Genomic DNA, 16,097 nt, shown 5'->3' on the forward strand with positions numbered 1-16,097 from the left:
ATAAGAATTTATTAGGAATGTTTTCCACCAACTATTTGGCTAGCTTCAGCTAACTACACCCAACTTGGGTGTAACTAGCTGAAATATTCTTAATAAATTCTTATTTTTGGCTACCTTAACAAGCAGCTTGAGTTTCCTATCATTTATTTTAAAACATTTGTTTTTCCTTTTCCTGCTTTTCCTCTTTCTTCTTCTTCTTCTCCTCTTACCGTCTACTCCTTACCTATAAATTCCCACTGTCTGTCAATATGTCGTCCTTCCTTAACCTCGAGAACAGAGTTAGGTAGATGAAAGCTGAGACCAGATATGGAAAGACGTGTTAGGAGGTCCCGATTAACTATATCCAAATTTCCAATGCAAACCAGAAGTTACAAAGGAGTTAGATAGACGACTGGCACGACTCTATTGCTAACAAGAAAAGTATGGTGTACAGGGGCAAGACAGTGCTAATTTGAGATGGAGAGCATAGGTTTTAAATGAAATAAATTATAAAAATACGATTAAAAATTGCAGCTCGGCATTGTGACGACGTCACAATAAATAATTGCTCGTTTTAATGTAATAAACTGTACCTGAGCTAGTAACATCCGTCGAGAGAGTAAAGGAAAGCAATTCTAATTTAACCAAGTAAAGTGGTTGCTTCTAATTAAAAAACTTTAAATCTGTNGTTAAATAATAAATGGTTTTTAGTAGGTCCGCTGCTCGTTTAAACTCAACGGTTTGTACATTATCCGCTATTGGTCTAGATGCGACCAATCCTGTCACGACACGAATAGGCGATGACGTTTTACCGAATTATACGAGTTTTTTTAGCATGTTTGTACGAATACTGTTGCAATTTTTTCGCCGTGATATAGGAATCCGAACTATAGGAACCCATGTTATAGGGGGGTTGACTGTATACATCTAAAGCTATTTTTGTAAGAGTAATTTTTAGTTTGTCACAACAGTTCAGTGCACGTGTATCGTTTTTGGACAGCTTGAGATGATTCAGTTGAGTAAATCGGCAATGAACGTTTAAATTCAAATTATTTTTTGCATTAATTCTTCAAAGAATTGATGCAAGAAGTAGAATATTGAGCTCTTCGTACAATAGAGAATCGAAGGATTTATGCAAGTTTTAAATCGGTTAAGTAGAAAAAAATAATAATAAGATAAATGATATTGGTTTAATATTTTTCATATAAAAATAATAAAAATTTAAGGGGAAGATGTGTTTAAAATATATATAACTTTTGAAGACAGATAGAAAAATAATGCTTCTTTAGTACATCCTTCTCTTACCAGAGGAACACAATTTTAAACATACTTGACATTTAGTCTCTTCCTTACGTCAGATCCACACGTTTGATGTTTGCCGACTGCCGAATAATTGCCTTTTGCTAAAGTGTTTGTTATGTAGTAAGCACTAATGTATGCACCCTTGATTATTTGCCAAGTATCAATTTATTGTGGGAATTAAGAATGTTTGAGATATGTTCCCTTTGATTTGGCACAGTATACCGACAACGAGTGAGAAACTGCAAATACCAAATTTGTTGAGCGGAATCGCTAGTAAATCTTCCATACCTCTCAGTATTGGCCAAATGTTTGCTCGACATGTGATGAATATTTAATGTTTGGATCCACTTTACCTAAAACTATATGAAATCTATACTTTAATTCTTTCTCTGGAGTTTTGTCAGCCAGCAAAAGTGTGTTAAATTTGTTCAAACCTATACACGTTGCATATTATCTTGATTTATTTGATGTGAAAATGAGAGAGAGAAGTCACTTTTGATAGAAAGTAGAATGCGCAAGTTACAGATTTTCCCATAGACTTTTGAGCGAGTGTTTTAGCAGAAAATTTCAGGAGCAGTTAATGGTTGCGGAAGATGATGTCCATTTGATTCTTGAATTCTTTTCACTGTTTTTCTTTGATTCCTTAATGCATTTGATGCAACTTTCAATATAAATTTTGAATTAATGACAGAAATTTGCACACTATCGGCTGCCAATCCGAGTAACCCATTCTTTTCGAAACATTTCATCCAATAAAACCATCCATGTAGCAAATATAGGTTTTCCTAGCTGCTTTTAAAAGCACCTTTTTACTGGATTCTCGTAAAAATTGTAAATCAATAAAGATCCGGGACAAATATTTACTATATTTAAAAATAAACAGTCTTTTTATACCACAGATACAGCTTATATGAAGATGATTTTAATTTATTATTGTTTGTCCTTAAGCTATATGTATATATTTTAGTTTAATATTGAAACAAAGTTCAAGGGAAATGTTTCGGCAAAGCAATTCTGAATATTTGGAGGTCTTGAATGCATTTTGTATTGAAAATTATCTGTATGAAAGCTAGAGCAATAGAGCTTTCTAGATTTTAACTGTCTCTACGCATTAATTTCGATATAAGTCTAGTACTCGTTACAGTAAAGTCCGTCAAACTATTTGGTAAACGTTTTCAAGATAAAATCTCGTACTTAGACGGCAAAAAATATTTTAACATGAAATAAATTTTGCGTTTTGATGTTTTGGGATGTAGCCAAGAATTATTAATCGCATAGAATAACTTGAACGTTAAACTTTATAATTCTAGTTTTTCAAGCTTGTAATACAAAATAAAAATGCGAAAAGTGTCAGGTAGAGTTTTTTAAAGAAGAGCCCAATATATGCGGATCTTCAGCTGTTCACAAGCCGATGTTTAAAAGTCACATTAAAAGGTTTTTTTATTGTTCTAAGTGGTAAATTAATTAACTAATGTGCATGCTAAACTCCTTCCAGTTAACTATAACAGCTAAACGAGACTTGTTCTGCAAGTTTTTCAAGTTATAGTAAAGTAATTTAACTACATTACAATTTTTAGGTTGATAAATTACGAGAAATGTTTTAGTACTTCTAACATTCAGTTAGATTCTTAAAGATAAGTACAAGCTTGGCAGGATGATGGAGAGGACAGAGGGAAAAATCTGCTTATAATATGTTATGAATGTGCACACACTAGATGGATAGAGAGATGGTTTGCTTGGGAGGAAATCCATCTCACTTGGGAAGTCACATTTCTGCCGACCTGCCTTGAATCAACAAGTTCACTTACTGAGGTACCCGGCTGTCGAACCTCCTTGCACTCCACTCATTAACAGAAATTGCTTTTTTCAGGGTAGCATTGTCATTTGTCTTCACTTATTATATTACGGCAGACATATTAAAATTTCTCTAATGAAAAATTATATAATTTATAGTGTTATCTTCTAATAAAACTCATTACTACTAATTCTTTGTGAATATTACCCTTACGTTTACTCCTTCTTTTACTTTAAATTCTCAATCCACCACTGCAGTATGACAGTGCGATTCTATACACCCTGCCTGTTATATACACACTGATAGAAAGCGTTTGGCGGATCTTGGTTGACTGTATTTATGACCAAAATCGTCGGTATGCCGACATTGAACACTTAAAACAAACAATTGCCGCTGCTTGGAACTCCCTCGAGGCCCCATTCATTAAAAATCTTGTTGATAGCATCCCAAATCGCATTCTCTATGTTATTAGTAAAGGAGACGTGCAAATAAATTACTGAATTAAACTATTTTGTAGTATTTAATGCTTTTTGCATTTCATTTATTAGTCGATTCTATACTTTTGTGGTGCTTAAAATCAGTTTTTTTTTTTATGATTTCTTCTGTTTGCTGCAATATACAAAGCTATGGGTTTTGATAAATTATATTTTCATAAATCCCGAACAATATAAGAAAGGTAGCTACATATGTGTAACGCCTAACGTACGTATAGTAAATTTGCAGCGGTTCTATACTTTTGTGGAGCACCTTAGTTTCTAAACATCTTGGATGGGCAGTCGTGGTACTTTGGCACTCTGGAAATTTTACAAAGTTCAAGAGTCCTTCCGGTTAACTCAGTGAGCTCGTCACATGTTTGACAAATAATCGGTTTCCTTCGCTAAATAAATAGACTAGTCCCTGCTACTACACATTTTTACGGCCCAGACAGGATTCGTGAAATGAGCCGTACATGGTTTTACTATTATTTTTTAATAACATAATAATTAATAAAAATTGTCTGTTTAATATGTATGTAAACTGACTTAATAAATAATTAATTCATGAAGTTTTCTTGGAATCTTGCCTACAATTTGCTGTATTTTTTTTTTTTTTTTTAAGTGAATTTCATATACTCAACGATTTGAGAGAATAGGACTGTGTATTCAAGTATAATTCCTGTTTATTTTAAATAGTTTTTTAATTATACTTTATTTTAAATGAATTTTTAATGTTTTTTACTTAAATAATCATTCAATTTTTCCTTAAAATCCCTTTAAAAATCGGGATTCACCTTAGTATCGAGTGACCGAATGGATAAACCAATAAACACTTGTAGTCGATTGCGAGTTTGTGCCCAACAAACAGAGTTTCTCAGGTTTTCTTAACGTATGTAACACTTAAATAGGGGCCAGTTTTTCGTAGAAAGGCCTCTTGGGAAGCACTCCCTTTGCAGATTGTCCGCGTGTTGCATTGTCTTATTCCGTCGAGTCGATTCTTAGTTTCAAAGCAGTGTGGTATGTAATTCCTTGGTTGTTAATGGACAAAGTTAACTGTTTATACATAAATTGTTTTCGTATTAAAATTCTTTTATGAATAAAAATAGATTTTCTATGTGAATTACATACTTTGAAAAGCTTGATTCGTCAGCTTTGTATTGTGTTTTATTACATTCTCAATCTGATTTGGATTGTTTCCAGATGATTATTTATTTTATTGAAAAATAAAAATCCGTATATTAAGTGACTTGAAACTTTATTTATTGACAATTGTCTGTGAAATTTTTTATTATTCCAATTTTGATTTATTAAGAATTTTTAAATGTTTACAAGAAAATTTTAACAAAACTCCCATTGTTTTTTTCTAGATTATTTACTCAATTTAAAGAAAGTTTACATATAAATTACAGTATTATGAGATGGCTTCTCGGTTAGATAATACGACAAGTCCTTGTTCAGTGCCGTCAATTGGCTCTCGAAAACTGTAAATTTAAGCAGAACGAAGTATAACGAAACCAATCTTAGCAAAGGCTAAATGTGTTAATCTATTGCTTCTAATTTGTTAATTATCATCACATAATACAAGATTAATACCTCCTACCTTACGGATTTATCACACTAAGCCCGGTTCTGGAAATTTATTGACAATTATCCGAATTAATCAGAATGCATTTCAGCCTTTCTAAGGTCTTTATCAACCAGTATTTTTACAAAAATTTTACAGATATTGGGTATCAAACCTACCAATGAGTGTTTGCCAAGAGTAGTGGCAAATGCAAAAATTTAGAAATCCTGTGTTAGCTTATTTCAAGAGAAATAATACATCTATTATAATTAATTTTAATGTAATATTGTTGATTTGCATAAGTTAATTGGAAGATTTAAAAAAGGCTTAGGGTTTTAAGTATTTAAAGCACAGTTTTCATATAATATAATCTTTTTTATTGCTGCTCGTAGCTTCTGAGTTCTTGGGTTGTTGTTGTTCTGCTTCTCCTTGAACAACTGCTTCGGTGAATTCATCATCTGTTAACACGCCATTCTCTAGAACGTTATTCACATCCATATTCTATAGAATGTTGTCAAATCTTCAGTGCATAGTCTAGATTGAATTTTGATTTTGGGTTAGTTTTATCCCCATCCTTGCAAACGTCGATGACGCCATTTCTTCAAAAATAGGCGCCAATGTGTAAATTGCATCGTTGATAGTAAAATTTAAGAGCTTCAGCGAGTTCCGCTTCTATATTGGCACTCCTCTCGAGACTTTCTGAAAGAAGTTTACAAGGGGTGTTTGAAAAGCCTTCCTGTGAAAGAGTTATTCCAGGCAAATGGTATTTTAACATTTCTGTTTGTAGTTTCCATGGAATGTGATGTGCTTCTCCCAGCAGTGCTCCAGCTTTGTGAACCTTTGGCAAATAAAAGATTCATCTTGGTCCTTACACCGTCGACAGTGTATTTACTGTTGAAACATTATCCTTTCAGATGTTGTTTGAGTGTTGGGAACAAGTGAAAAAAACCAGGTAATACTGTATAATCACTTACATTGTCCCCGCTCTTCCTTCATTGACAGTGTGCCCTTTCTTCGCCACGTGGCACTTTTGGGCGGAGGCAGAAATCGTATCTCAAGAGCAGGCTTCAAACTGTTACAAACTTTATTTTGCTGTGACAGCTCCTTTGCAGGTCATCTCACTACTTTTTAAACAACCCTAATACCTTTTTAGATTATCACATCTTAATCTGTAAGTTGCGCCAAAGACATAACGTGGGTGATGAAACACCACCCTGATATCAATAGAAACAATATTCAAATACATTAAATGCATCTTAACTTTTTGGAATTGAATTCTGTCAAAAGCAATTTTATAAAGAGAAAATAATTCATTCAAGTTGACCTCAGAGCTTTATAGTAAACTCATAAAGCATTGAAGCTTGTTTTTAAATGCCCTTGGTCTGGGTGTCTTTCTTACAATGAAAAGAGGCAATTTGTGACTTCTAGCAGCGTATATATAGAAAGAGATTCTTCCTTTATTCATTTTGAAACCATTAGAGAATACTTCTTGTGGTGCTATTAGCAGAAACCTAAAATTTACAGCCGTTTTCATCCAAATTGTAGAGTTGTTTAGAAGTAACATTTTCCTTCTGTATAACGTTTAAATATTTTGGAAAAAATTTGTTTTTGGCATCTTGATCTGCTGACACTTTCTTGTTGCAAACATCTATATAAGCATTTAAGGTCTTTTTCCATTTTGAAAACTATTCTTCACTGGCTAAGAATTTTTCAATGCCATTAACTTTTTCATGCAATTATGCTGCCTACTCCTTCAAACTCACGGTCTGCTAGGAAGTATTCCTCTTTTTCATTATTGCACAAGGGGCCCATCAGCGGCCGAGCGGTTTCGCTCCCCGAACACTGGGAGTTCAGTCGTGGGTTTATGCCTCGCCAGGACGGGCTGGCCACATGGAGTTTTCTGGGTTTTCTCCACACCTATAACGCCTGAATAGGGCCAGTTACCCCTAAAAAGACCTCTTGGAAGGCATCCCCTAGTGTTGCATTGCCATAACTTAACAAAGCAAACTATACATTACGATGTTCTCATATAATAATTAATATAATTACAATAATTTAAAATTGTAGCATTCTTGTAAGAAGATCCTGTATGTACGAAGTGCCTGCAATCCAAACAATTATAGATAGTGAAGACGAAATAAAGTGAAAAGTATATAGAATCATTACGGTGCATTGTACCCGCTCCCAGAATCGACACTGGAAATTCGATTCGCGTAAAAAAAACTGGATAAAAATACGATCCATTAAAGCAAGACGGGATAAGAGGAAGTCTTCTGTATTGGTTTATCTATAATACATATGTAACAATTGGCAATTTATTTTTTAAGTAATGACATTTTCTAAAATTTTCAAGTTCATCACAAATCTTAATTTTTTTTTTTAGTTGATTCCAAAGCATACGAAACTGGGTAAATATGTTTATCAAGTGATTTTCGATGACTGTCGAAAAATAAGCTTTTGTGTTATTTTATTTCCAAATACTTTTGTTGTAATTTGTAAAAATAATTCTGTCAAATTTTAATTCTAAAGGTTATGAAAACAATATTAGAATTATATACTTATAGTATTATTTTTGTCTCTCGAGATATTGAACTTTGTCGGTCGATATTGTTGTCGATTAAAAGGAAACTCTCCGTTAATACGGCATTGATTTAAAACAAGTAAAACTTGGCACCATATTTGAATAAAAAGGAAACAAACTGCTTGTTAAGGAAGCTAAAAATAAGAATTTATTAGGAATGTTTTCCACCAACTATTTGGCTAGCTTCAGCTAACTACACCCAACTTGGGTGTAACTAGCTGAAATATTCTTAATAAATTCTTATTTTTGGCTACCTTAACAAGCAGCTTGAGTTTCCTATCATTTATTTTAAAACATTTGTTTTTCCTTTTCCTGCTTTTCCTCTTTCTTCTTCTTCTTCTCCTCTTACCGTCTACTCCTTACCTATAAATTCCCACTGTCTGTCAATACGTCGTCCTTCCTTAACCTCGAGAACAGAGTTAGATAGATGAAAGCTGAGACCAGATATGGAAAGACGTGTTAGGAGGTCCCGATTAACTATATCCAAATTTCCAATGCAAACCAGAAGTTACAAAGGAGTTAGATAGACGACTGGCACGACTCTATTGCTAACAAGAAAAGTATGGTGTACAGGGGCAAGACAGTGCTAATTTGAGATGGAGAGCATAGGTTTTAAATGAAATAAATTATAAAAATACGATTAAAAATTGCAGCTCGGCATTGTGACGACGTCACAATAAATAATTGCTCGTTTTAATGTAATAAACTGTACCTGAGCTAGTAACATCCGTCGAGAGAGTAAAGGAAAGCAATTCTAATTTAACCAAGTAAAGTGGTTGCTTCTAATTAAAAAACTTTAAATCTGTGTTAACTTCTAAATATTACGTCTTAATGTACAAAACAAACTTAACGTATGATCTGATATTCTCTTTTTCACTTCATCTTCTCGTCCTTTGCCGCCTCCTGTTTATTTTTTCCTCCCTCGTTAAAGTGCAAACAAGCAATTGCAACTTTTAAAATGCGTATGTGGTAAGTTTATAATAGAAATTACTCTGACAATTAAATTTTACGCATAAATTTGCACAGATTTATATACTGAGGGATTCGGAAGCCTCTTGACATAGCATATTAATGATAAACATGTGCATAAGAAGCAAAAACAAAAAAAAAAGGTACTAAATTAAAGGGACAAAAATCTAGTTTGCATAAAAAAATTAAGCAAATTTACATTCTTGGCACTTCGAACAGTTGTTTTTAATCATTTATTTTGGATTTAACCACTTTAAAACCTAAATGTTTTTTTATCTCATAAAAAAATAAATTAAGAGGAGCCATAAAAAGTTTGAAATGTATGTCGTTAACATAAAATTTGAATAATGTTTACTTAAGTAAAGAAGAAACTTTCCTTCCAAATTTAATTGGCATAATTCTTTTTGGATTGTTGATTGAAACAGTTTAGATAGCAGCGACAATATTTCTGTGCTATATGTGCACACTTACATGCATACCATGCTCCTCGCAACACACAGGCACACTGGCATGCTTACAATCATTTCATATAAGCATACAACACACATACAGATGTATGCACAAGCACATACAAACATATTTGTGTGTATGCATGTATTATTGCATATAAGATTAGGTGTGGAATTCTGCACCAGCACTCGCAGATGCAGTTTGCATGTTTCACTTGGTGATGGATTTGGCACCGAAATTTCTGTGTGGAGGCACATTCCCATTCCGATCATCTTCGAGTGAAACACTCAAATTGACTCAGTCATCTGACTTCAGCACGATAAATATTTGTCTGTATGTGCTAGTGCAGAATTTCAAACCTAATTTTACATGCAAAAATATCCATCCATGTGTTCTGGCCCTTAACTTAACAAGCATCTCTTCCATCTTCTCCTCCTCCTCTAGTATTATTAGATTCACTTCCCGTGAATCACTGCTTTTCCTGATACAGTTTTTTTAATGACCAAATGTCTTTCCTGTTACCTCCCCTTCCTTTTAATCCAGACTATGAACCGGCCAGACCTATCGAGCTTGGGGTGGGATTACAAACCTGGCATCACTGTACAATTCCTCGCCAAATATTTCTTGTTACTTAGCTTTGCTAATCTGATGAGAGTGCATGTGTTCAGCTAATATTAGTTATTACTGAGTTTAATAATAAATATAAAGATAACTGCTTTATTTAGAAAACTTTTTTTTCTTCTGGCTCTTTCTTTCCTGCGGACACTAAGATCTCTTCTTCCATACTGTAGTGAGTTTGACCAGGCCTTCAGCAAGTGAGGGATGGCTCTGACAAAGTCCTGCCAGTTACTTACCTGGATTCATTCCCATGTCTTCCTGATAGGCCGACACTTTTGGAGTAGTGACATGCGGGATACTTCATGGCAAATGTTCCCTCCCTGTGTTTGTATACAGGAATAACCACGACCTAGCCACCTGAGAGCAACAAAGTGTGTCCAGTCGAAATGAAACTTTGTTGTGGCATGTCGCTTTGGTGGGTATATGGGCTGTGCAAACGGAACATGTCGTATCGACATGCCACTTAACACATTAGCATATATATCAACGAATCTGTTTGACTCCATAAATTTGCACTTTCTCCTCCTCCTCGGGCATCACGTAGCTACTTGCATGTCATGCCAAAGAGCTTTGCCGTGGTACCATATGGCACGGCGTCACCAGCCTAACTATCTCTGCCATCGAATTACTCTGGAAACTAAAAACTTTAGCCACTGTAGTTACTCTGCAGAATTAATCGGTGTACATTTAACAGAGTTTTCGACTTAGATACCACAGAAGGTAGTGGTATTTATTGCATGCCAACTTACTTTACCATGCAATAAATTTGTAGAGTTGTCTACTTTGGAAAAAATATCTATGGGGCGAGTGCATAGAAATTAAGGCGCGCGCTATATTTGAGTAAATGTGTTATTTCAAATTAACATTTTTGCAGCAGCAGTATTTTATCTTTACATATTTTCAGATGTAAATTTGATATCTAAAAGTATTGAAGCATTCTTAAGTTCAACTTGAGTTAAAATTTAATGCATTATTTGTTTAATTACTCTTATTATTCAAGCCACCAAACTTTATTACAGTGTACACCCATAAATTGAAAGTGCATACATATTTAGAAATGAGATTTGTAAACCAGTATGAGCTACAAAAATTAAACTGTATTGACTATAGCATTAACAACTACAGAGGATAAAGTACTATTGCCGTCGGTAAATATAAATTTCTGCGTCGCGTGCAACAAAATAAATGCGGAACTTCTCCGCCCTTCAAAAAATATCTTAATAAGTATCCGCGATGATTATTTTATTGGAGGAAAATATCGAAATTTATTATTAAATTTATTGATTTGTCAATAGTAAATAATTCAAAGTCACTCCGTAGCCGGAGAGAGAGGCGGTAAAAAGTGCATTCCAACGTTCCCGTCCAGCTTTATTTAGTTAATTTATTTAAATAAATTATCATTTCAAATAAGTCTGATTGTTTATGAAAGCAGATGAATTATTTACTTCGGATTTTCCTTAAATTTCTCATTAGAATAAGACATTACTAATTCTTCTAGGTGATTGACCTCTGCAGTAAACACGTACGCAGTCCTGTACATTTGTCTGCTTGCTTTTTTTTTTTTTTTTACTTTGTTCTTTTTATTCTAAATTGCTAAATTATCACTTAGAATTGTGTTTTTAATTACATTTATGGATTTATAAACTAATTTTAAGGGTTGTTAACCGAATCAAATCGTTTTTTTTTATAGTCGGCACTTAATTTTATGACTCTAAAGTGAGAAATTTATGGAACGCATTCCGATTTTAAACTGAAAGATATATTAAAAAGTAATTTGTAAATGTATAAAAATATTTTAACTATGTTTTGTAAACAATGTTCAGGATAAGCTTTTGTCTTAAATAAATATTCATGCTTTTTATAAGTTATTTTTTTTATAAATTATTTTTAATATGTTAATTAATGGTATACATTATTTCTGTGTGATAGTATTTATTGATTGACGCATTCGCCTTCTACTTTTTTTGTTTGTAAATTTCGTACATTTTGTATGCCCCTTGTTTTTTATCTTTGATGCACGTCTTCCTCTAATCTATATATATGTGTTCTGGAATATTGTAACATTGTAGATCTGTTGTCTGGTAGTTGTTAGTCAGTAATATGTTACGACTGCAGAAGTATGCCTTACGTGTTGTTAGATCAAACCCCTCGCAGATATTAGTCGTTGATGTGTCGTGACCGTGAAAGTACGCCCCATGTATATTGGTATTAATGTTAAGGTCCTTAGTCGCTGTCGTAATTCTGTATATGTTCAAATTTCTGTTGGTTCTTTGTCGTATATACACGCAGAAGTATTAAGTTTATTAGCTCGGGATATAGATTTTTTTTTTATATGTCTAATGTCGATGAAATTCTCCTTGTCTTAATGTGTGTATAATATAATTTTAATTAATTTCTTAATTATATTTTTGGAAAAAAATGGTGTATTTTGGTAATCTTAAGTTTTATTGGTATCCTTTGTATGTGAGTTGTGTATAAATGCTCCCATTATTAGGCTCTAAGGGCAGATAATTTGTATTACTGTGTTGTATGTATGTGTAGAGCAGTGATTTCCAATGTGGGTGCTACCACCCCCTTGAGGTTGTAGAAGGCTCAACGGGATGTCAGAAGTCAAGGGGGACAAGAATTTATTTTGAAACAAACAAAACAAAATGTAAGAAATATATACGCTAAAAGGGAGTAGTAAGTTTGAAAAGTTTGGAAAGTAGTGTTTCTCACAGACCCGCAGAAAAATATTTGTCCATGCTGACGCAGTTGATTACGGGTGACATTTAAATAGTAATGTAGAGTTACCATACATGCTTTGTTATGTGTAGTAACTCAAGATAAGCATGTGTATATGTAATAAATAAGCATAATTCATAGTTGTATATATTACTGGTTCGCAATGAGAAAAAGGTCGAGAAATGCCGGCGTATTGGATACTGATTTTTTTTTTTAATAAACTTTTATTTGTAATTTCTGTATGACTTAAGTAAAGAACACTGAGTGGGAAGTAAAGACACAGTGTGCGGCATTAAGTGTTTTTTTTTATTTTTGCTAGTGCTTTCAACAAGCTTATGTTCATCATCATCAGGTGAACAAAACTTTAAACATGGAATATAATGTTCTAATGTAAGTGGAACACATATTATTTAAAATTAAAAACTGTTACGAATGTGCAATAAAGGGATACTTCCAAATGTGGAAAGATCTCTCCGTACAAAACAGATTAGGAACAAACTAAAATAGCTTGCGGAAGTCAAGCTCAAGCTTTATGTGGTGCATCTCCAGTTTATCAAAGTGTGTGATTCGTCTACACTTTATGATCTGTTGGGTAAAATACATAGTATATCAGCCAGTTCCTTGCAAGTACTAAAAAAGAAATTAGACAATAAACTCCAGTGGTTAGTATGTTTGGCTTACAAACAACAAAAGATGGTGGTCAAGACTCCATATTACAATTACACGGATGAAGTTGTAGTATAAACATTGTGTAGACTACCAAACAGTAATGCACTTCTTCACTAGGGCCGACTTGAGACTTTTTAGTCTCAGATAAGGACAAGAAATTTGTGGTGTAAAGAATAAGACTTTATCCTTGAGGCCAATGAGTTTCTTTCCCGACCACAATCTACACCAATGGTCATAGAGAAAAATGAGGAAAATCATTATCCTAACAGGTGTGATATCGGTCCTAACTGGGTGTCTTGACACTACTCTAATGTTATATCCCCAGATTGTTCTTTGAGCCAAAAACACGTAAGGCTGACTGGCCATTGCCACCATTTGTAAACAAGAGGTCCAGTAAATACACAAGGAACTTTTCTGGAAAGAGAAAAGTTTCTTGTGGTTCATTTCTTAGAGTTTCAGTTTTAGCGTTTGGTTTGTTTAACAAGAGGCCTCATCCTACCTATTTCTTAGAAAAGGCACTGGCTAAGTTTCTTTGCACACTGATCCCAGACTTGCCCTACGTTACTTCCTTGTCCTTGGTTGCTAAATCCACTATCACTTCAGGCATTGGTGCGATACAAACCAGTACATACAGCTTCTACAAACTGGACAAAGTATCCTTGTACCCTTCGGTGCCCACTTTCGAAGCTGTAATGCTTATCAATTCACTATTCCTCAAGAAGGGCTTTAGTGCTCAACAAATACTAGATATATATGATGTGCTGATCTTCATCACGGAGCACAACTATTTTTGTTTTAATGGGAATGTTTATTTACAGAAACAGGGAGTTCCTACGGGTTCTCCATTATCTGCTGTTCTAGCAGAACTGATCGCGAGAGAAATTGAATGCAGAACATTCAATTTCTCTCTAAGCCATCCACTACCTGCTATTGTATTTGTGTTATGTTGATGATATTCTCATAACACGGGAGAATACAGATGAGACATTTCTTATCTTAAAACAACAAATGTCCAGTGTATACCCCTCTATCAACTTCACTTGGGAGAAAGAGATTGATGCAGCAATAACATTCTTGGATTTGTGCATTCTGAAGGGGTTACTATTCTCAGTATTCCATAAATTTAATATGGTGCCTCGTATCATTCAGGCAGATGCTTTCCAACCTTTACGATATGTTGATGCTGATATCACTGCCCTTATTAGAAGAGCATTCTTATTATCTTCAATGCAAGCACTTGTAAACATTGAGTTAAACATCAGTGTGACAGTATGCATGGCTGATTTTTCACCTGCTAAGTTCACATGTGTGTAACATGGTTCGGAAATCTCTATTTCCAAGCACAACACTATACAACAAGAGGGAGGTGTCATTATTTCAACCACCATTCCCATACCTTTCCATATGCATTTGCCATATATTCAGGTAACATAACCTTCTCCTGCTCCTATCTCCACTAACGAATATGCGCAGACTCATCTGCAATGATCAGGATAAATTCTCTGCCTTTGAAAAATTGGGAATCTATGTTGTACTGTTGGAGAATCCTGTAACGGGGGTGAACACAAGATACATTGGCACCACGAAACGAATGCTTGCTGGCCACCTAGTCGAGCACCAGAATGATGTGGTGAAAGGAAAGCATACCACAGATCTTGCAAAAACCATGCTCGAACAGAACTACAACCCGTTAAGGGCTCAAACAATGCTACTCAGATGATGCAGCAATCGGAAACTCTTATTTATGTGGGAATCTCTCTTCACAACAACCTTGGAGCTATGCAACACTCCCATACTTGATCTGTTCAGTGTTTGAGTTGTGCTATATAAATTGTTAAATAGTGATGTACATTTGTTATCACACCTTTAACATGGGTCTATATCCACGCATGCGCTGCAAGACGTTACAACATCTAGAATAATCAAACTTTGTATCATGCTCATAATGGTTTTTTAATTTTAAATACGTGTTCCACTTACAATAGAACATTATATTCTATTTTTAAAGTTTCATTTGCATTATGATGATGAACATAAGTTTGTTGAATGCACTAGCAAAAATAAAAAACAGTTAATGCTGCTCTCGGTATCGATAATCTCGTGGAAATCTGTAAAAAGATTCAGTGTGGATTCCAGTTGTGAAACAACTATATCAACACAAAATAATGCATTGGATTGGTGGTGTAAGGCAATATTACAAAGGGGCAATCTACCAAGAGGGGAGGTACCATCCCTGGAAGGCACCTCCTCTTGGCAGAGTGCCCTTGCCTTTCTACGCGGAAACTGCTCCACTGTTTAGGTGTTAGACGCATGAAGAAAATCGGGCAGTGCCCATTAGCAAGATACAAACCCGTGACGGTGTTTTGGTTTTTATCTGCTCACCACCCGTGGGCTTACGAAATGATATATTCTCCCAAATATAAATCATAACTGTGTGAAAGAAACGTTAATGTGAGCTCGGATAATCCATTTTTATAAACCAATCTAAATGCTTTGTCATTAATAAATTGAAAGGATAATTTTTGAAATTTGTGACTGATAATTTTAAATTATTTTGATCTTCACAAAATAAAGTATAATAAAACTTATCTTTCAGTGATCCTCCTCTTTCCGAAGACGATCTTCCTTCCGGAGAGTGGGTTTGTCATAATTGCAAGGTCTTACCTTACAGAGTAAGTACAAATTTATGATTATGAATGGAAAATTGTTGATTATAATGATAATATTGTGTTCTCTGTATATTCTAATTATATAAAAACTACAACTGGAATATTTAATACAGTCTCTCCTCGACTTAGGGTGGGATTACGTTCCGAAAAATGCATTGTCGGCGAAAATAAAAGTAAATACTGTAAATAAAGAAAGACTGTAAGCAAGTATGTAACATTGCATATTATATCATGAAATGTACAGAAAAAAAAGGGAAGAAAGAATGAATAAAACAAAAGAAAAAGTACATAAATATATTAT

The 16,097-nt window shown here is 34.1% G+C and overlaps 1 protein-coding gene across 1 annotated transcript in view; it reads left to right on the forward strand.

Moving 5' to 3' along the window:
* Positions 1 to 16,097, forward strand: part of LOC111638339 (PHD finger protein 12-like) — a 53,168-nt gene that overhangs the window by 26,926 nt on the left and 10,145 nt on the right. Inside the window, exon 3 of the mRNA XM_023384040.1 lies at positions 15,724 to 15,799. Coding sequence (XP_023239808.1) covers positions 15,724 to 15,799 — 76 coding nt within the window. The remainder of the gene's footprint in view (positions 1 to 15,723; positions 15,800 to 16,097) is intronic.

Source organism: Centruroides sculpturatus, unplaced genomic scaffold (genome assembly GCF_000671375.1).
Source record: "Centruroides sculpturatus isolate CEXI.00-Female unplaced genomic scaffold, Cexi_2.0 scaffold142, whole genome shotgun sequence".
NCBI lineage: Eukaryota > Metazoa > Arthropoda > Arachnida > Scorpiones > Buthidae > Centruroides > Centruroides sculpturatus.